General features: G+C 37.9%; 1 protein-coding gene across 3 annotated transcripts; it reads right to left on the bottom strand.

Moving 5' to 3' along the window:
• Positions 1–2,001: 2,001 nt before the first annotated feature.
• On the bottom strand, positions 2,002–18,966 carry LOC307162063 (uncharacterized protein). 3 transcript variants are annotated; one of them, XR_013821849.1, is made up of 5 exons: positions 18,662–18,953; positions 12,838–12,912; positions 12,420–12,705; positions 5,012–5,137; positions 2,002–4,814 (listed from the first exon to the last, which is right to left on the bottom strand). XR_013821849.1 is itself a non-coding variant. In XM_079877138.1 (4 exons), exons 1-3 carry the CDS (start codon positions 18,744–18,746, stop codon positions 5,114–5,116), a joined length of 879 nt encoding a protein of 292 aa, XP_079733264.1. In that variant the 5' UTR covers positions 18,747–18,921; the 3' UTR covers positions 2,002–4,814; positions 5,012–5,113. The 3 variants fall into 3 exon arrangements, 2 of the variants coding, with proteins under 2 accessions (XP_079733264.1, XP_079733263.1); XM_079877138.1 differs by lacking the exons at positions 12,420–12,705; positions 12,838–12,912 and adding an exon at positions 9,048–9,817 and having other exon boundaries at positions 18,662–18,921; XM_079877137.1 differs by lacking the exons at positions 12,420–12,705; positions 12,838–12,912 and having other exon boundaries at positions 18,662–18,966.
• Positions 18,967–20,848: the final 1,882 nt, after the last annotated feature.

Raw genomic sequence — 20,848 nt, 5'->3', positions numbered from 1 at the left:
ATAAATAAATAAAAAACTCATTATCACACTTCCTACAGTAATGAAAGGTGCTTCTCTTTAAAATTAATCAAAAACAAACTGAGAACCACCATGTTACAGAGTAACACTCCACTATATAATACAGCAGATTATATATGACAGCAGCCATATCACCCTGTAGCCCAAGACTGGTTGCCCACTGAAGATGAGCAGGGTTGAGCCTGGTTAGTACCTGGATGGGAGACCTCCTGAGAAAACCAGATTGCTGCTGGAAGAGGTGTTAGTGAGGCCAGCAGGGGGGCGCTCACCCTGTGGTCTGTGTGGGTCCTAAAAACTGTCGCCGTCCTTCGGATGAGACGTTAAACCAAGGTCCCGACTCTCAGTGGTCATTAAAAATCCATGGCCAAATTTGCCCATTGGCCTCTGTACATTATGGCCTCCTAATCATCCCCATATACTGATTGGCTTCATCACTTTGTCTCCTCTCCACCAGTAAGCTGGTGTGTGGTGGGCGTTCTGGCGCAGTATGGCTGCCGTCGCATCATCCAGGTGGATGCTGCACATTGGTGGTGGTTGAGGATATTCCCCTTCCATGTAAAGTGCTATGAGTATCCAGAAAAGTGCTATATTAATGTAACAAATTATTATAATTATTATATACAAAATAAATAGGAACGCCTGTTCCTGTTTCCTAGTCCACTTACAAGTCGGAAACAAAGGAATATTCAACACAATCTGATAATCAAACAATCCAAGTGTATTTACAAAACCCACACAAACGTACCCAAATCCCATAAAGCTTTACAAATGTTAGTGCGGGTGGGTGTCGTGTCCGCAAAGTCTTTTAGTCCAGCATGTATAACCCAAAGTTCAGATCAGTCCCACCGGTAACAATGTCAAGTCTGTGAGCAGGATCAATGAAGTTTGTGACTGTCTTAAGTCCTCCGACTTGTAAGTGGATTAGGAAACGGGAACAGGCGTTCTTATTTATTTTGTATATACTCTGCTGTACAATATAGTGGAGTGTTACAACAGGATCGGATGTCTGATCTAATGATCACAGCAGTTGAGGCAGAACGGACAACTGTGAACCTGAACCTGCAGACAGTGAGGGATGCATTTTGGAGGCATGGAGAAAGACGTAGGAGACTTTAGACATTAGGTAGGATGTATGCTTTATGTCTTTATGATTGTGTGTACATTTTTGTCTATTTTTTGAGGGCCTGAATATGCTAACAGATACAATAAAACCACTCTGGTAAAATATGTCCACAGGTTTGTGTGATATTTTGATTAATTGTAAGAGATTCCTCTATTACATTCCTTTTAATATCTGTATTTGTGGGCACATGTTTCTGTGTGTTGTGCACACAGTGCCCCCTTAAAAAAATAGGTGCATGACGCCCCTGCTGAGCAGTACAACCCAAAAGTTTGCTTGTGCACAGCGCATTTTACAGAGGACAGCTTCCTGAACTAGGAGAGTACAAAGACGACTATATACAAAGACTACTTACCACTGTCAACTGTTCTGCTCAAGTTGTGCTTGCGACTTGTTGGTTCCAATCGATCGAATCCGACTCTGGCTTGAACTGATACGGTAAATCCGACAACATTATTAACTGAAGGGCTTTGTAGAAATCAGCACGTTTCAGACAGGCTGGGAATATAGAGGTACTGCAATATTGTACAGTATGTGAAAAATAATGTTTTTTTTTTTTTTCAAACATTAAAGCGTTAGCTATTCTATAACACCCAATAATCAATATAATTAACTTTAAAATAGCATCATATGACTCCTTTAAGTAACCAACTTTACCGCATTATAAAATTAAGAGTGGGTATGAAAAAAAAACAAAAAAAAAACACTGCAGTAAAGAGTTTGCGGATTGAAATTCAGGTTTCTTTCGGCTACAAATCTGCAGTGCACTGTTGGAGACATGCAAATGATATTGCATGTCATTCTACGTGATTTGTAAATTCAGGTCCTCTGGTCCAAAATCTGTGTTTTTTTCATAGTGACTCTTAATTTTATAATGCGTGTAGCTCAAAAAGTTGGGACATGAAACCAGTGTCATTCTTGACCTGCTAGATTTGTGCATTTATTTCACATCAAAGCTCTTTCCATCAACTCCTAGGTAAGTCCATTAGTCAGGAATGTGAAAAATTCATTGAAGATACATTCTTCATAATTATTCTTGTTCATAAAATTTCCCCCTTTAATTATTGCTGTTGCTTGTGTTGTTACTGTAGTAATTATATGTGTGTTAAAGTGATTTAATTTCCATACCATTTTGTTACTTTTAATGGCACAATATGTAATTTTCATCACTAGAGTTCGCCTTTTCAAAACAAAGGCGTAGCTTGATGACGCCGTGATTTCGTGGAAAGTTGAAAGTTGTTATAATGCTACTCTGTGCGTTTGCTACTATGCGGCTACTATAAAACACTTGTTGCACACTGCAGTGAGCTAGATCGATATTAGGCATGGTAAAACATGGTACTCGCGTAGGGTGACCAGACGTCCCGAAATCTAAGCTGTTGTCCCGAATCCGGCCCTAATTGTCATGAAAATAATACTAAAGCAAAATCTTGAGTAGTTATTGTCTGATAAAACATGAAAAACTGTCCGTGGAGGTTGAGTCGTCCTGCAGCCCCCGCCGGCTGCTCATAGGCTGCAGCATCTTTTTTTCTTTTTTTGAAGTTCTACAAAGCGAATTTATATGCATTGATAAGCGAGCGCAAGTTGCAGCAGCCGCGAAGAGAGTGAATGTGCAGCCAGTCGTAAAGGAGTGATTGATTAGTCGCGGCACTGTGTGCAAAAAAAATACTTCGGCCTAATGTCTGATGTCGGGTTACACAAAACAGATCATCTACACAATTATTTAGTTTTCTTATTGAATGACCGACAATTTAGTTGTAATAATAATTTTGGTATAAGGCTTATTAGCGTTAGGCTATAGTCTGAAAGGTCTGATTTACGCACTGTTATAACAGTCATTGTTTTTTTTGAGTTTATGATTGTAATTTTGTTTTTTTGTGGCAGACTAAAGACTAATGACAGACTGTTGATCTTTGAATAAAAATATGTTTGGTTCAGGTTTGAAATTCATTATCTTTTATTATAGGCTATGTAGTCTAATATCATAGTAGGCCTACCGAATTTCAGCCAATCTCATCTGGTCACCCTATACTTGCGGTAAATCAAGAAAACGAGATTTAAACATTAAGACTAACTGTGCTGAGCTATATAAAAATTAGTTTTCTGTCGATGAATGTATCCAAACAGTTGCTCACCTGTCTAATAAAACACATAATATATTAAAGCGTCTTTGGTGTTTCCATTTCCATGGAAATCGAGGGTAACGCGGGTATGATGTCATTGATAGGCGACACACGGAAACTGGTTAAAACTGCTTATTTCTCTGGATTTAAACATTCTTGGAAATATTTTGGATAATGTAAGTAACGCAAGTCAACAAAATATATAATATCGTTCTAATGGTTTTTGGATATTTTAATAAAAAATCTTAGATATTGTGCCTTTAACTAAGCAGAATAGTAATTTAAACAAAAGTTTTAAACAAAAACGTTTGAAGACAGTTAGCAGCAGGGATGCATTCATATAAATGCCCCCTCAGGGCCAGAAGAGTGAATTTCAAGTTTGATTGTAAAGAATGGCTCGAATTCAGTACTCATGGTGAAATATTCATTTTAATAAGAAGTCAATCTCATTTGGTCACTTTTCAGTGGTTTCAGTGAACCCATTAACCATTATATACTATAATGTAAGTATATGAACAATCATTAATTTTCATTCTGTAAATGACTGCATGATCTACTGTTGTATATATTAGGACATTTTTCACATTTTGATTCACAAAAAAGATAAAGTAAAACAAGGGCAATAATTTAGCACTTATTAATTGTTGTGCTCTTATGGTCTCTTTTCTCCAAACGTATTGACTTTCCTTTTAATTTTGGGCAATGCTTCTTTCTGTGAATCTGTTCAGCACTGGAATGGCTGAATCTCTTGCCACATTGATGGCACTGATACGGCTTCTCTCCAGTGTGAATTCTCTCATGTCCTTGCAAGGCTCCTAACTGCTTGAAACTGTTTTCACAGTATGAACACTTGTAAGGTCTTTCTCCAGTGTGGATCCTTCGGTGCACTTTCAACAGAGTGGCTGTAGTAAAAGCTTTACCACAATCGGAGCACAAATATTCTTTCAGACCAGCGTGTATTTTCTGATGGTCTTTAAAACGGTCCAGCCATGAAAACCTCTTTCCACAAACAGAACACAAGTAAGGCTTCTCTTTTGTGTGAACTTTCCTATGGCCCTTTAAATCTGATTCCTGAAAAAACTTCTTATCGCACTGATCACAATGAAATGGCTTTTCTCCAGAGTGAGTGAGCTTATGAACTCTGAGACTGTTTGACCATTTGAAACTCTTTTCACACTGATCACATGCAAATGGCTTCTCTTCAGTGTGAATATGCATATGAGTATTAAGGTTGCTTTTACTTAAAAAAATCTTTGCACACTGAGGGCATGTGAACAGGTTCTCACCCGTGTGACGTCTTGTGTGCATCCTAAAGCCTTTTTTACATTTCAAACTCTTTCCACATTGAAGGCATGTGAAAGGTTTCTCTCCAGTGTGAATTCTCATGTGATACTTGAGGCTTTGTTTACGTGTGACGCTCTTTCCACATTGAGGGCAGGTAAAAGACTTTTTGGCTTCTGCTCTTTGTTCTTTTGCAGCATCATGAGGTTCCTGGTTCTGATGTTTCTTCTCCATTTCCTGTAATTCTTCAATTTTCTTGTGTACTTTCAAGTCTAAAATGAAAATATAAAACTGTCATGGATTTTTTTTTAGATGTGATTTTCAAATCTGTTTTCAAAAACTATTTTTGAACTATTTTCAAAAACTATTATTTTTAGCTTATTGTTTCATTTTGTTGCTTCTATAAATTTGTAATAGCCTATGATTGTAGTTAAAAAAAAAAAGTTAAAAGTCAAGAACGGACACCAACCACTTTTTTCCTCAGTATCTTCATCTTTCACTCGGCATGCTTCTGAAATTCTCGTATCGTCATTCTCCTCTTTAATAAACTCCATCTTTACAACGTCACAGCTCACTGTGGTATGGAGAACCAGATCTGAAAAAAAAAAAAAAAGTGATTACGCTACAGATTACTCCATACTAGGGCTGCATACTAGGGTTATTCCCTAGTTCTCTAATGTCATTCACAAATATACTGTACTGGTGATAATATTTGAGAACTAATGATGTGCGATCCAACGCTGATCAAACACACCTGAGCAAGCTAATCAATGTCTTCAGGATCACTAGAAACTCACAGCTAGGTGTGTTTGATCAGGGTTGGAGCTAAACTGTGCAGGACAGTGGCCCTCCAGGACCGAGTTTGAGAAACCCTGATCTTGACGATAGTGGTCCTGATAGAATAGTACAGGAAATTCACTCTTTGAAATCGGTACGACACGACACATAAAACAGTAAAGGATGACGAACGAAAAGCTGTCGTTACTTGCAAATTCGGTGGAAAGACGCACGAAAGGGATAAACAAAATCAGCTTATGGGAAAAGATGTAGGAAATGTGGAAAAGCCAATTATTTCACTGCTTTGTGAAAGTTAAAACAAGTACATGGAAAAGTTGTGAATAATGTAACAGAAACAGAGAGTGAGTTGTATGAGGACATTTGGAGCATCACAAATGAGTCTGTGGACAAAGTCACAAAGAGTCTGGACGGACAGCCGAGTCAAGTGTTTGCTGCTGTGCTGCTCGGAAACAACCTGGTCAAATTCCAGTTAATGGTCATGGATGCACACCACTAATAATAATCATTTGTTACATTTAAATAGCGCTTTTCTCTGCACTCAAAGCACATTACATGGAAGGAGGAATCTCCTCCACAAGCACCAATGTGCAGCATCCACCTGGATGATGCGACGGCAGGCATACTGCGCCAGAACGCCCACCACACACCAGCTTATTGATGGAGAGGAGACAGAGTGATGAAGCCAATCAGTATATATGGGGACGATTAGGAGGACATGATGGACAGAGGCCACTGGGCAAATTTGGCCAGGACGCCGGGGTTACACCCCTACTCTTTTTTCGAAGGACATGCTGAGATTTTTAATGACCACAGAGAGTCAGAACCTCAGTTTAACGAAGGACGGTGCTTGTTTCAGTATAGTGTCCTCATCAATTTACTGGGGCGTTAGGACCCACACAAACCACAGGGTGAGCAGTAAAGCAATGTTTAATTAAATGAAGCGACGAGAATACCTTTTGTGCGCCAAAAAAACAAAATAACGACTTTATTCAACAATTTCTTATCTTCTGTATCAGTCTCCGACACACGCGTTCACGAGAGCATCCCTCACTCATAGCAGACTGACGGTTGGAGGGGAATGGTTAAGGATATTCAACCCAAGCCGAAGGAACGTTGTTCCAGAGCGGAAGCAAATTTTCAGATTTTGATTAAAGATTGCCACAACAAACTAATTTTTGCACGGATTAATTGTTTACCACAAGACTAGTAATGTGCATTAACCAAGTAAATAGGGTCCATTTTGATTTCATGAGGTCTTTAATATCCCAATATTCAATTTCCCAGTCATATTTTTTGAGTTTGATCTTTTATGATGTCTTTAGCCTCAGCTTTACTTAAAGGGCTAGTTAGCCCAAATATTAAAATTATGCCTTTCATTTGTCTGTTGAACATGAAGCAAGATAATAACAAAATCTTAACGATATGCAAAAAAAAAAGTCAAGTCAAGTTTGTTTATTTAGTGCTTTTCACAATACACATTTTCAATGCAGAAAATCATATTGTTACTATGTATAATATCTTCGAAAATCGAATGGTAAGGCTAACATTCTGCCTAACATCTCTTAGCCAGACATTGAATGAAACGATACATGCTTGGAAAAACTACATATTAAACAATAATAAAAATTATTGTTAGTTGTAGCCCTAACTATTATGAGAGAAATTAATATGTATTTAAGTCTAAAATAAGAAAGATCTGTTGCACATTATTCAGCAGAATCATGCAGTAAACAACATTGAGATACAAAGATTTGCATCATTTTATTTCTTGTATTTCCATGTTACACTACACCAGTGGTTCCCATCCCTGGTCCTGAAGACCCCGACACTGCACACTTTGGATGTCTTCATTATCTGGCCTTGGAGTTTGGCCTAATTAGCTAATGAGTTGAATTGTCTATGTTTGATAAGGGAGTGAGCAGTGTTGGGGAATCAGCATTGAGAAACAGTCGCCTATACAACACATGGCATTAAACAATCAGTGGAACTGATTTAAAGACACAATAAATGACATTATTGCTTTACCACACATATACTTTAATTTAAAGAGTTGTTGTTGACTGTTTAAGCTACAACACAGAATAATCATGTAGTAGACAGTGCTGGAGAGGCATTTCAGTTTTTTTTTTTAAACATCAACTTTCCACAGCAAACAACTATGAAATGAAGACCCTGATATACTTAAAGCTAAATTGAACAAATTAACTGGTGTGACATCATTCCAAACAAAATCAGGCAAAAGTGAAGTTCATTTAGAGTTTATGCAGTTTAAAACAGCTTAAAGTCAACTTTCTGGAAAAGTAAACACCTTCAAACTACCATTGGTCTGTGTGACGATGACATAATAGGTCGGTGTGGCTCTGAGGCTCCGCCTTCTTTGACGTGGAAATCTTTTCCGGTTAATTTCTTCTGTTCAGTCCATCGATGTCAGACGCAAGTAAAAACATGAACACACTGAGAGCTGCTTTATAGTAGAAACTGAAGTTGTAATTCTAATTGAAACACTGACACTGTTTTTTCACTGACGAAGTGCTTTATAAATAAACATGATGTAATGTGACTAAAGTGTCGAATTGCAGAGCTGGTGCAAACATCTACATTACTATAATCAGATGCTTTCTTAACTGCAGTTTTTTCACCACTTGTTATTTTTTTGTGTATGTGTTTATTTTGTTATTGAGAGGAAAGCACACAGCACAGATTTATATTTTCATATCGACAGCATCAGTTTGTTCGCTAATATAACTTATATTTTTACTCCTAAGCGAAGAACAAACAAGAACTTCACAGAGAGTATATTGGAGCCTTAAAGGGATAGGTCACCCAAAAATGAAAATTAGCCCATGATTTACTCACCCTGAAGCCATCCTAGGTGTACATGACATTCTTCTTTCAGATGAATACAATTGGAGTTATATTAAAAAATGTCCTGGCTCTTCCGAGCTTTATAATGGGAGTGAATGGGCACCATTTTTTTGAAGTCCATTCAAGTGTATCATATCCATCATAAAAGTGTCCCAAATGGCTCTGGCAGGTTAATAAAGGTCTTCTGAAGCAAAGTTATGCGTTCTTGTAAGAAAAATTTCCATATTGAAAACTTTATCAACTAAAATAACTAGCTTCCGGCAGACGACTGTACGCAAGTCGATTTACGCCAAAAGAGTAATACTTGACGATGTATGACGTAGGATGTAGGAGTAGCGTAAGCTTTGACGCCTCTCGCGGTTCAAACACACAGGGCTGGGCAACCGCATTCATCATTACGTTGTGCGTCAACTTCAAGGGTTACTCTTTTGACGTAAATCGATGCATACGACCGTCTGCCGGAAGCTAGTTATTTTAGTTGATAAAGTTTACACCAGTGCATCGCTTCGCTTCAGAAGGCCTTTATTAAGCCCTCAGAGCCGTTTGGGACACTTTTATGATGGATAGATGCACTTCAAAAAAATGGTGCCCATTCACTCCCATTATAAAGCTTGGAAGAGCCAGGACATTTTTTAATATAACTCCAATTGTATTCGTCTGAAAGAAGAATGTCGTATACACCTTGGACGGCTTCAGGGTGAGTAAATCATGGGCTAACTATCCCTTTAAGTATCCACTTAAGATAATTTACCATAGCAAATTGCTCTTAAATTAAGTTGCTGCATGTTTTCTGAAGATGAACTTGCTCTTCACTTTGACAGCTTTGGACAGCGATTGTTTACGTGAGCCAGTAGAGAGCTCTGTTGGCTGAAACTTCTCCCACACGGAAGGCAGACGAAAGGCTTCTCTGCAGCATGTGTCCTCTCGTGCTTTTTCAGGGTTCCTGACTGAGCGAAACTCTGTCCACAATGTGAGCACTTGTATGGTTTTTCTCCAGTATGGATTCTCTGGTGCTGTTTTAAGTTCCTGGCTCTAGTAAAGGCATTGCCACAGTCAGAGCATACATAGGCTTTCACACCTGCATGCATTTTCTGGTGATCTTTACAAGAGTTCAGGCGTGAAAAACTCATTCCGCAATAAAAGCAGAAGTAAGGCTTTTCTTGTGCATGAACTTTCATGTGTTTGTTAAGAATAGATGATGAAGTAAATTTTTTATCGCACTGCTCACAGTTAAATGGCCTTTCTCCGGAGTGAGAGCGCTCGTGATCCTTGAGATTCGCTACTCTTCTGAAACTCTTTCCACACTGATGGCATGTGAACGGCTTCTCGCCGGTGTGAATCTTCATGTGACTCTCAAGGTGTGCTTTATATGTGAAACTGTTTCCACACTGGGGACATGAGAAGGGCTTCTCTCCTGTGTGAATCATTAAATGTCTCTTAAGATTTCCTTTTTGTGTGAAAGTCTTTCCACACTGAAGGCAGGTGGAAATAAAACTCCCTCCTGTTCTTTGAGTGGAGAACAAAAATGATTTTTTCCCATCAGGTTTCTGGTGTTGATGTTGCTCCTCCACTTCATGCAGGTCTTCGCTTTCCTCTTTCACGTCCTTATGGTCTAAAATGGATATAATAAATTGTAAAAAAAAAAAAAAAAAAAAAAAAAAACATATTACTTTGTGAGAGGCGAATCACAACTTTTAATACTAGACTGTAGGCGTGTCCTTATCAACGACCTGATTAAGACCTGATTATCCACTGCCACGTCTATCTCATGTCATGTTAATTTCGTGAACGTGTGCTGATAAAGAAGCATCCAATTCCAACGACTTGCAAAGGGTTGCTCAGAATCAAGCATTAGAACCGAAAAAAGAAAAGCTCCATCAGTGGTGTGAAATTATTTTGGATTCTCTAGCGATGACGTCGAGCAGCGTGTTATTCTGTGTAAGTTATGTCGAACAACTGCTTCTGCACCATCAAGCAACACCATGAATTTATTCAATCATTTAAAATTCAACCACAGAGTGCAATACGAGGGGTGTCTTAGCATGAAGCCAAAAGCACCAAGTCATGCGAGTGCGAGAACTGTTACTCAGACACCCATCATGAAATCATTTAGCGCTTCGCCGTACCCGGCAGGTTTTCAAAGGCAAATGGAGATACAGGGGTGCAAACACATGTATGGTCAAAAAAGAGAGAGGTAATCGAAGCCCTCGTCCCGCGGCAAATATCCAGATACTACATTGCCACCATCCCCAACCCACCCCTATAGGCACATAGAGTCAAATGAAATTTAGAAAAACTATCTTGCACTTCTTCTTCTTGCTTTACTTCCTGAAAACAATTTCACCTGATGATTTGAATAGCTCTTTTGTAAAGAATTAATAATTCTTGGATGATTGGGGTAATTGTGTAGGGTAGGCCTAGTGCATCTGCATAGAAACTAATAAACAAAATACAAATATAAATACAATAAAACACAAATACACAAGAAATAAAGCAGTGCTTTATGTTTTTCAGGTAAATTAACTGTATTAAGTATTAATACAGTTTATCTTTTGACAAAACGTGATTTTTCTCTTTCTCTTTTGTTGTTTGATTAACTTTGGTGACACAAACAGCTGCAGGTATATTGGGTGCTGTCCCTTTAAGACGAATGCACGTATCTAATACCGGTAATGACACGCATCCGTTTTATTTTGACTGCGTTTAAGGGGAAACTCGTTGAGACGGACACTGGCTTATTTTTTCGTGCACATGTCTGTTCAAACACAAATAGATAAGAAAGAAAAGGGAATTCGGTGTTCACAAACTTCACGTGCTGCCTGCGACTGCGTGGCTCTGTGCGCCGACAGACCATCTACATTTGGATGTTATTAAACATAAATATATATAGCCTGATACAGAAAAGACAACGTCGGCAGTATTGACGGCAAAATAGGCTACAGTCAGAATATTTCGTTCTGTAGGCCTATTGACAGGGGCAATATTTGAAAATCGATAATTAGGCCTATTTTTTAAATTACAATTATATATGCATTTGTCAAAACCGAGAGACTTTCAAGCATCAAAATGTAATTTATTAATATGTATTTGCGCCTTCTATTTTGTCTGAAAACTTCCAACACTCTTGCGTGTCGCGTGAAAAATAGGCGTCGGTTGCGGTTCTATTTCTAGCACGCGGTTTCGGCGCTGCTCGAGAAGTGTGTGTGTCACGCAGGCATTGTGCTCCAACACAAGCTCTAACCAATTAACATGAGAGCCGACATAAAAACGGACACTCCACGCCACGCAGAGTGAGACAGAAACACTAGTGGTTCACGCTTGCGCACATAGGCTACTGCTGGTTTGGCGCGCAGTGTTCTGATTCGCTTATTTCCTATTTACTTGTTGGTGGACCGCGCAATCCAGAATTACTGTTGGTTAAATTATAATCAGACCCTCTCAAACCACACCCCCCCCCCCCCCCCCCTTAAAAAAAAACTCTTCGGATCTGCACGATTCACACAAGTCACCCAAACTGACGTGAAAAAAGCGCGAGGCGCCGAAAAGCGATTACGCAGTTCATTGCAAAAGACATGGTGCCGATTAATACTGTTTGCAGCGGGGCTTACAACTACTAATAAACACACTGGATAAGAGATATGTCACCCCCTCCCACAATTATTTCTCTCAAGTTGCGCTATCTTCACTTTATTCAAAATGCCGGGAAGGCATTGAATCAGATCTGCAAAATACAGAGTTCTACTCCACTACGACTGATTTATGGTCGAGTAGAACTATGGAACCATATATGAGCCTAACAGTTCTTTACATTGATCAAACTCAAACCAGATGCTTGCAAACATCCTATTTTCCACAAGATCACACTAGGAATGTGATTGCTCAAAAATTGAAAGAGATGCTGGCTGCCTGGGTTTATAGGAGGAGCAACAAATCTGTGTAACTACAGACAACGAAACAAATATAGTGAACGCAGTTGCTATTAATAAATTAACCAGACTCCAGTGTTTTGGGCACAGGCTGCAACTAGCAATTGGTGAGTAGCCTACTATTACTCAAGAATGTTTATTTATCTTAAAAAATAAACACTTAATTATTATGCCATTGTAATATCATATTTACTTGTCTAATAATATGCAGACCAGGGGTTTTCAAATCCATTCCTGGGGACACCATCCTCCCAGAAAGTTTTAGATGATTCCCTAACTAATAAATACTGATTCAACTGCAAAAAGGTGGTGGAGTGCTTCTCCTATAGCTGGAGACGAAGATCTGTCCAAGGCCCAGAAAGAGCTCAAGACACCTGAGCACAAACTCAAGACTGAATGTCCAACAAGGTGGGGATCAAAACAAGCAATGATTGCCAGGGTGTTGGAACAACAGAGTGCCATTTCTTGTGATCTATCCACGGACAAAAAAGTCAGACACCTTGTCCCCACATGGCAGGATATCCTTGAGGCAGTCAACAACTCCCTTTCTCCTCTTGGTGAATTCACTGATGCTCTTTCAGGAGAGAAATATGTAAGTGTATCATATGTGAAGCCTGTTCTTCATGTGTTCAAAAATAAAATCTTGGCAGAAAAAGAGGGAGAAACAGAACTCTCAAAAAGCATCAAGAAGAAGATCCTGGGCAACCTGAATGAGAAGTATGATGATCCACAGACACAAGAGCGGCTTGACATGGCTTCTGTAATCGATCCCAGATTCAAGCTGAAGAATATCAAAGACGAAAGAGTTGAAGCTGTCAAGATTAGTTTGAGAACTGAAATGGCATCAATACCCACAGTAATGCAGTTCATTATAATTAGCGATACTAGTACTCTGTGTTATTGTTAAGCCCGACAAATGGCACAAAAACAAAGCAGCATCACTTTTTGTGCACTATATTATACGTGTCCTAAAGCCATTCCATAGTTTAATGTGACAGATTAATATTGAAGTCATTAAATTCAAGTTCACATAAGTGCATCCCTCCACTGCGGCTGTCAGTCATTCTCCACTCAGCACTCAAACTGCGTGTCGCGTTCGGTTATGACAGTAACACGAGGAAACTCTCTCCGAGATGATTCAATGTTCCTATTATACTTTATCTGACATGTCTGTGATTGGCTACAATGATCAATGCTTCAAAAACACATTGTAAATATTGTGTTAGTTAGTTTTGATTGATTCACTTCCGTTGCAAAGATCATTATTTATTAACTTAGGAGTTGCTAACACGACACTGTTCTAACAGAAACCCCTTAATGCGCTCTGCCCTACTCATTTGCACGACAACAGTGCCTGGTGGCTTGAGAACGCAAACCTTGAAATAGGTTCCAAGGTGCAAGCATTGAAAATTTTTGAAAAACATTATTTTTCCATTAAAGATTGGTATCAAAGAGCACACCCAGGTTCCTAACCGCCGACGTAGACTTGACAGAGCATCCATCAAGTGTTAGACAGTATTCTAGGTTATTACGTGAGGAAGTTTGTCCAATCTCTGTGGGATTTTTTCAGAATCAAGTAGTAAGAAATTACTAGTCATCCAGTTTTTTTATATCCGCTATGCATTCCGTTAATTTTGTGAATTGGTAAGTTTCGTCAGGGCGTGAAGAAATATAAAGCTGAGTATCATCGGCGTAACAGTGAAAACTAATGCCATTTTTCCTAATGATATCTCCTAATGGTAGCATGTACAGAGTGAACAGCAACGGTCCTAGTACTGAGCCTTGTGGTACGCCATACTGAACTTGTGATCGATGAGACATCTCATCATTTACTGCTACAAACTGATAACGGTCAGATAAGTATGATTTAAACCATGCTAGTGCATTTCCCGTAATGCCAACATAATGTTCTAATCTATTTAAAAGAACGTTGTGGTCAATGGTGTCAAATGCAGCACTAAGATCGAGTAACACTAATAGCGAGATACAACCACGATCGGATGATAAGAGCAAATCATTTGTGACTCTAACGAGAGCTGTCTCAGTACTATGGTACGGTCTAAATCCTGACTGGAAATCCTTGCAGATATCATTTCTTTCTAAAAAGGAACATAGTTGTTAGGATTCTGCCTTTTCTAGTGTCTTTGACAGAAAAGGTAGATTCGAGATCGGCCTGTAATAAATCTGTTTTTCTGTAGAAACTTGCTGTTTCTTTGTAATTATTTGCAGTGGCGGCTGGTGAAAAATACCTTAGGCTTAGGCTATGCCATATTAAACCAGTTTCAATAGTTTGGTAACCATGGGAGTCAGGTCTTTTAGCGTTGTGGCTCTTCCTCAAGACATCCGTCTAGCATCCACCCTTCTCTCCTTCAAAAACAAATTTTTTCTCTGAATATTACTCTTCAGCTCACAGTCTGTAAATTCTACCTTGTTATTGATGTTATTTGCTTGAATCCCTTTTTGTTTGTATCTTTAACCTAACTTTGCAAGTGGTGACCTCTGTATTATTTTATGCCCTTGGTATGTGTATTGTGTGTTGATGTTTATTTTGTTCTATTCCTTAACCCAGTGTTCTCAAACTTTTTAGTGTGTTGTACCCCCTGAGGATTTTAACATCCTTCTACATAGGCCTACTCCCTCTCTGCAGTCACACCTTTTTCAGTAAGGGACAATATTTGCCCCCTTTTTTTTTTTCAGTGCATTTTTACCTTTACAAATACCTTTATAAAATAAATAATGCTTTAAATAAACAAAAAATGTTCAATAGAGAAATATGCAATGATGGTTAAAAATGTTTTTTCTAAATTAAAATCACCAGTAGGTGGCGGCAAGTCATGGTCTTTATTAGTGAGTCATCGTGTCATTCATTCATACAGTAAGTGGCTGTATTTATGAATTAATCATTGACTCTCACGATTTGTTCAAAGCCGCAGATTCGTTCACAAACACTGCTGTGTGCTGCAGTTATGCTGTGGCTTTCGTTGGAGCTATTATTTTGTTGTAAAAAAAATACTGACAATACTGTGTTGAAAATGAACATCACTTAATATGAATACCTTTCGTTTGTTAAACTGTTGTATAAAATCAGTGTCACATTTGCAATCGTGTGGATATATAATGTGATCAACATTAAACACAGGAATTCACACAGGGTATGTTTTTGTATCGAAGAGAGACAGAATCTTAAATTGATCTCTATGCACAGTCTGTGTCTCTATGTATTCTTCATGCTAGTAAGTGCTAGCCTAAATCCCCACTTTTACAAAGGTACGTCGAGAATGACAGTATAGAGTGATTTGCCAAAATAAGTCAATTTTGACTGCAAATTTTGCAAAAGATGAGGTAATTTGATCGGATGTCATGCATTTACGGCATTTTACCTGATAGAAATGCATGCTCAGTTTTAATGTTATTTTAAGGTGGGGTAGAATTAAATGAACGGCAAAATTCAGCATTTTGTTCGCGGTACTTCTGTCACCTCACGTACCCCAGTTTGAGAACCACTGCCTTAACCTATCTTTGTAAAGCGACCTTGGGTGTTGGAAAGGCACTATATAAAGCTTATAATTATTATTAATAACCACCCAAACACAATACAAACTGCAGGATACCAGTGCTCTGTGAAAAAGTCAGTAATTATTTAATGCCAATATTAAAAGTTTGAGGCATTCTTACACAAAAACAAACAAACATAACATTTGAAATTGAACTCAAACTGTTTTGTTACTTTCTCAGACAGGTGCTTCACATCCCTAACTCCGGTCACTGTCCGTGCTGGATCTGTCCCAGTTGTTTAAAAAGTAATCACGGAAAGCACAATAAGGCATAAGCATGACCGCATCCAGCTAGCCAGGCCTTTCTAGTGTACCAGCTATGAGAGAAGCCTCGCACGCACTGCTTCCCTTTATCGCTAGCCTGCTGTCTGATAGAGATGGGCACGTGCTTGGGGTGCTAAAAGAATCGCCCATAGCGGACTAGATTTGAGCTCGCTAATTGGCTACAGTTTATGTCAAACATTCATTTCTTAAATCAGCGATTGGCTAAGCTGCTCAAGACCCGCCTTCCTGGGGGATTTCTCCAGCGTCCCAGAGCTGATGAGACGTGCAGACAGGTGGAGGGGACGTGTAGAAAAAGCAGACATTTTGAATTTCTATCATATTTCCACATACTGGCTGCATTTAATATTTCAAATACACAAATATTGACAATTTGTATACATGATTTATGTATTTACTTATTTATTTAATGCATGTGGCTCATAAACATAAACTGGTAGCGCCCTCTATTGGCCAGCCGCCCTGATTATTTCTGAAATTAACTTTTAATTTCAGAAAATGAGAAAATGTCTACACCATTTTGTTTTCAAACTGGGGGCCGCAAGGGAGTGCTAGGGGGTCAGTGGAAAGGTTTGGAAAAAAGCAGTGTAAAAGAAAAGTAAAAATAAATAAATAAAAATAATATTGAACTAACTAAATAAATTAAATACTTAGATATTGAAATAATGTATATTTTAAATAAATAAATAATAAATAAATACAGTAGACCAAGACAAATCAATAAGAATATTTAAACATAATTATATTTAACTAAATAGATAAATAAAACATTTAAAACTTCTAAACTTTACATTTAAAACTAAATAAATAAATGAATAAGCAAATAAAACCTATAAAATAAATAAAAAAAGTAGTGTTTTAAATTCAATTGATCAGTTAATAAATTTAAACTGACTAAATCACTTAAAATAAAAATGGATTAAAAGAAATAAAAAAATTATTTGATAGCCTAAATAATACATTTGATAAATAAATGTAAAAAAAAATGATCAAATATTTGATTAATAAAACATGTATTTAATATAACAAACACAGAAACTAAATATTTTAGACATTTATAATTATTCCACAGTATTAATTGGGTCTTTTTAGGCTACTTAATATAGCTGCCATTTCAATTTTAGGATGGGGTTCGCTCCAGGATGCTCGAGGGTCCGTGGGTGGCACCTGAAAGACTGAAACCCCCTGGTAGGCTACAAATAATACTTAACCTAATAGACTGCCCTGCTCCTGAAGATCTACATTCCTGCAGAAGCTTCAACAAACACACCTGCCTGTATTTTCAGCTCCAGCACTGGGGTTTTCCTACACCTGACCATGCAAACATGTTTTGCGGTCAAAGTTTTGCCAAACAAAATTCTTCGATCTGTCACGTAAATGCTGTCAAACATGTTAAAGGAGCTGTATGTAAGAAATGTATTTCAATTAATCATAAAATGGCCCTGATATGTCACTAGACATTAAGAAATCATGTTCATTTCAAATACTTATATCGCTGACAACAGTAGTAAGGCCAGGATATTGTCATTTAAAAAGTGAACTTGCAGCCCTCAACTGATGTTGATGTTGTCATCTTGTGTTTTGGCCTGAAGCCCCACCCTCCACCTATCTACCAATCATGAAGTCAGAAGTCTTTCGGCATCCGGGTTGCCAGCTCTGCTGCTCTTACCACAGCTGCAGCTCCTTGTAGCAGCCTACGCTCCTGCTGGATCCTGCAGCATATCTGGCAACCTCGAATCAGGGGGAGGGGGAGCGGATACACTGCTCTACAGTAATTTGAAAGTGATTGCAGTACCAGTTTTGGCCACAATCTTACATACAGCTCCTTTAAGTAACTGCTATACAACGTTATGAGCAGAGGTAGACAAAGTACATTTACTTGAGTACTGTACTTAAGTACACTTTTTGAGTATCTGTACTTTACTTGAGTATTATTTTTTCTGGAAACTTTTTACTTTAACTTCACTACATTTGAAAGACAAATGTCTTACTTTTTACTCTCTACAATTCTGTCAGGTCCTTGAGTAGAAAGTGGTAATGTCAGTCAGGGGATGATTTTGGTTGCAGGGACCCGCAGGGGTTGCATTTTTGCAGGGGTTGCATTGTGGCTGGAAATGAAAGTAGAATTGACGTCAGAAACCAACCCGATTTTCGTTTTCAACCACAATGCAACGTCTGTCTAACGTTGGAGATTAATATCAATCCGGCGTTGGATTCTGACAACCTGATTTTTATTTTCAACGTTGGTTTTGGTCTTCTAAATGCGAATTTTTGTCATTGTTTTGGTGCACACTATCTTATAGATAACAGTAAGGCTAACATATTCGTACTAAAAGCCAAACAACTTTAAATAGGGCAGTATTTGAGCAGCCATTTGGGTGTCCGAAACCATTGTGGATGTTATTGAATGCACTTATTCAATCTCACATTCAGTCCCATTATTTGAACTGTGTTCTAGAAATACATTTGATATTGATATGAGGGTAGACAGGCATAGATAATATTTGTATAATATATATACATAGTATAATACATAGTAATAGTTGACCTGTAGTATCTGTAACGTTACTTTCACTCAAGTAAGGAAGTTGTGTACTTTGTCCACCTCTGGTTATGAGCAATTGCTTGTTTTACGTTGTTGTTCCTCGGCAGTGATTAATGAATGAATGAATGAATGAATGAATGCACACCAACCTCTTTGTTCCTCAGCATCTTCATCTTTCACTCTGCATGCTTCTGAAATTCTTAGATCATAATTCTCCTCTTTAATGAACTCCATCCGTAAGCTGTTTGTTTTGAAGCGGTCTTCGTCGCGTTCCAGATGATGTGAATTTCCTCAGCAGATACTGTCCTGAATAACTCTACTGCCCCACTTAAAATACGTTAAATAAACCACTGTTAAAGTATAGTATTTAAATCCGTACTCTCAGTCCGTACCCCTAGATAGATATACGCAATCCATCCGCATCAACTCAGCTGTCGTAAACACCTCCTCTTCCGTGAAGCAAGGAATTGTGGGCAATATTGTAGTAAAAAAGCTTGAAATAAATAATATATGACCATTTGTTCGGTTCTATTTATGTAACTCATTGTATTATTATTTTATTCTTATCTTATCATTTTGTCATTTCTATGTGTACAACAATCATCCAGCCTAAATAAAATATAAATTGCATTATTGATAACATAGTTAATACCTTATTAATTTATTGTTTATTTATTATTTAACACCTATCACCACTTTTTTATTGTTGCTGTTCTGCATGTGTAATGTTTTATTTCTGCATGCATCTGGGAAACAGTTGTAGGATATTTGTCAAAATATAATGCAAACAATAACATATATTATTTAGAAATTCTGACCCATTAAAGTGGCCAAATTTAATTCAGACTAATATTCTTTGGTGCCCCTGACCCTTTTCATAACTCTGACATTAATAATTGTGGAAATGAATCATCACAGTCTGTGAATTTGTCTGGAAACCTGAATCAATTATAATTGTGTTTCATGAGGTCACATTTAAATTAGGTTAATAATAATAATAAGTATTTTATTTTGTATTTATTACTAACTGGTTTAATTTTGTATTCAACTCAAAAACATTAATTTACAGTAATAAGCTTACCTGGTGACATGAGGACATATTACAATACATCCAGTTGACGGCTTAATTTATTTATTTGTTTGTTTCTTTGTTTGTTTGCAGAATTCTGCACACAATCACAACACAAGCATCTTCCAGTAATGAAAAACAATGTGATTACAACAGCAGCCGCAGCAGCACTGTGTCAAGAAAGAAAAGGACATATAAGCAGAGCGATGCATCATCTATTCAGAATCACAGTCATGATGACCACTTGGATGACGTCCATGAAGATGTGTCTGTCTTCCTCGCTGAGTAAGATGCTGAGCTCATCTTAACCGCTCAGGTCCCAATCTCGGATCTGGCCCATGCTGAAAGCATTCACATGCCCCAGGTTTAAGCATTTGCAGTAAGTTGAATTTAAGATTTATGTATTTGAATTGCATACAAAATAAGTTTTAACATAAGCAAACTAATAAACGTATGTGATGCATATTTGTCAGTCATACATAAATTAGGTAAGGTTTCTGTAATAGTAAGTTACTGATAAAATGAATTTTTTGTGACACACTTCCAGGTTTATATATTTGGCATCAATAAATGCAAACCAGAGGGCACTCCTTCCGTCTCCTGTGCTATCTCATCATGAACTCCATCCCCCATAATCCATTGCACAGACTCATTAGGATTTGTTTTCTTCCACCTGTGGTTCATTAGCTTGTTTGTATTTGCCTATTTAAGCTGTTCTCCTTTGCTTTTGTTGCGTAGTCTTGATAGTGCTACCATTTCTGTTCCCTGTTCCCTGTTCGGGATGGGCAAATGAAGCCTCATGAAGCACTTGAGGCTTTCCCTAGATTGTTCCGGGAAAAGATTTTGCATCATGAGTGTTGAAAACAGCGCCATCTTGTGGCAGGTCAAATTTATAGCAGCCATATAGGCTACCGACTCCCGAGTGCGCAGTGCCATTGTTTTATCCATTAAGCACAAATAAAAGCCTGACAACGCTAAATGCTCAGTTTTCTGATAATATAATTCACATATTAAAGTGAGGCAATAAATTAAATGTAACAATTATATTAATACTAATTATAAAAATACCAAAAGAGTTGCTCGATGCAAGTAAATGGTGGTCTAATTATTTTATGGTTTCTATGCTGTTTATATGGCAGAATATATGAGCATGTAACATAAGCTATAGGTTTACTTATAAAAAAAAAAAATGGACTTAAACTTACAAAAATCTTTAGAGTAGTCTGGGTTCAAACATCCCGACACGCAAAGTGAAGCAATTCATGAT

This window comes from Squalius cephalus (genome assembly GCF_949319135.1).
Source record: "Squalius cephalus genome assembly, chromosome: 7".
Classification (NCBI taxonomy): Eukaryota; Metazoa; Chordata; class Actinopteri; order Cypriniformes; family Leuciscidae; genus Squalius; species Squalius cephalus.
This window is presented reverse-complemented; position numbering and strand designations above follow the sequence as displayed.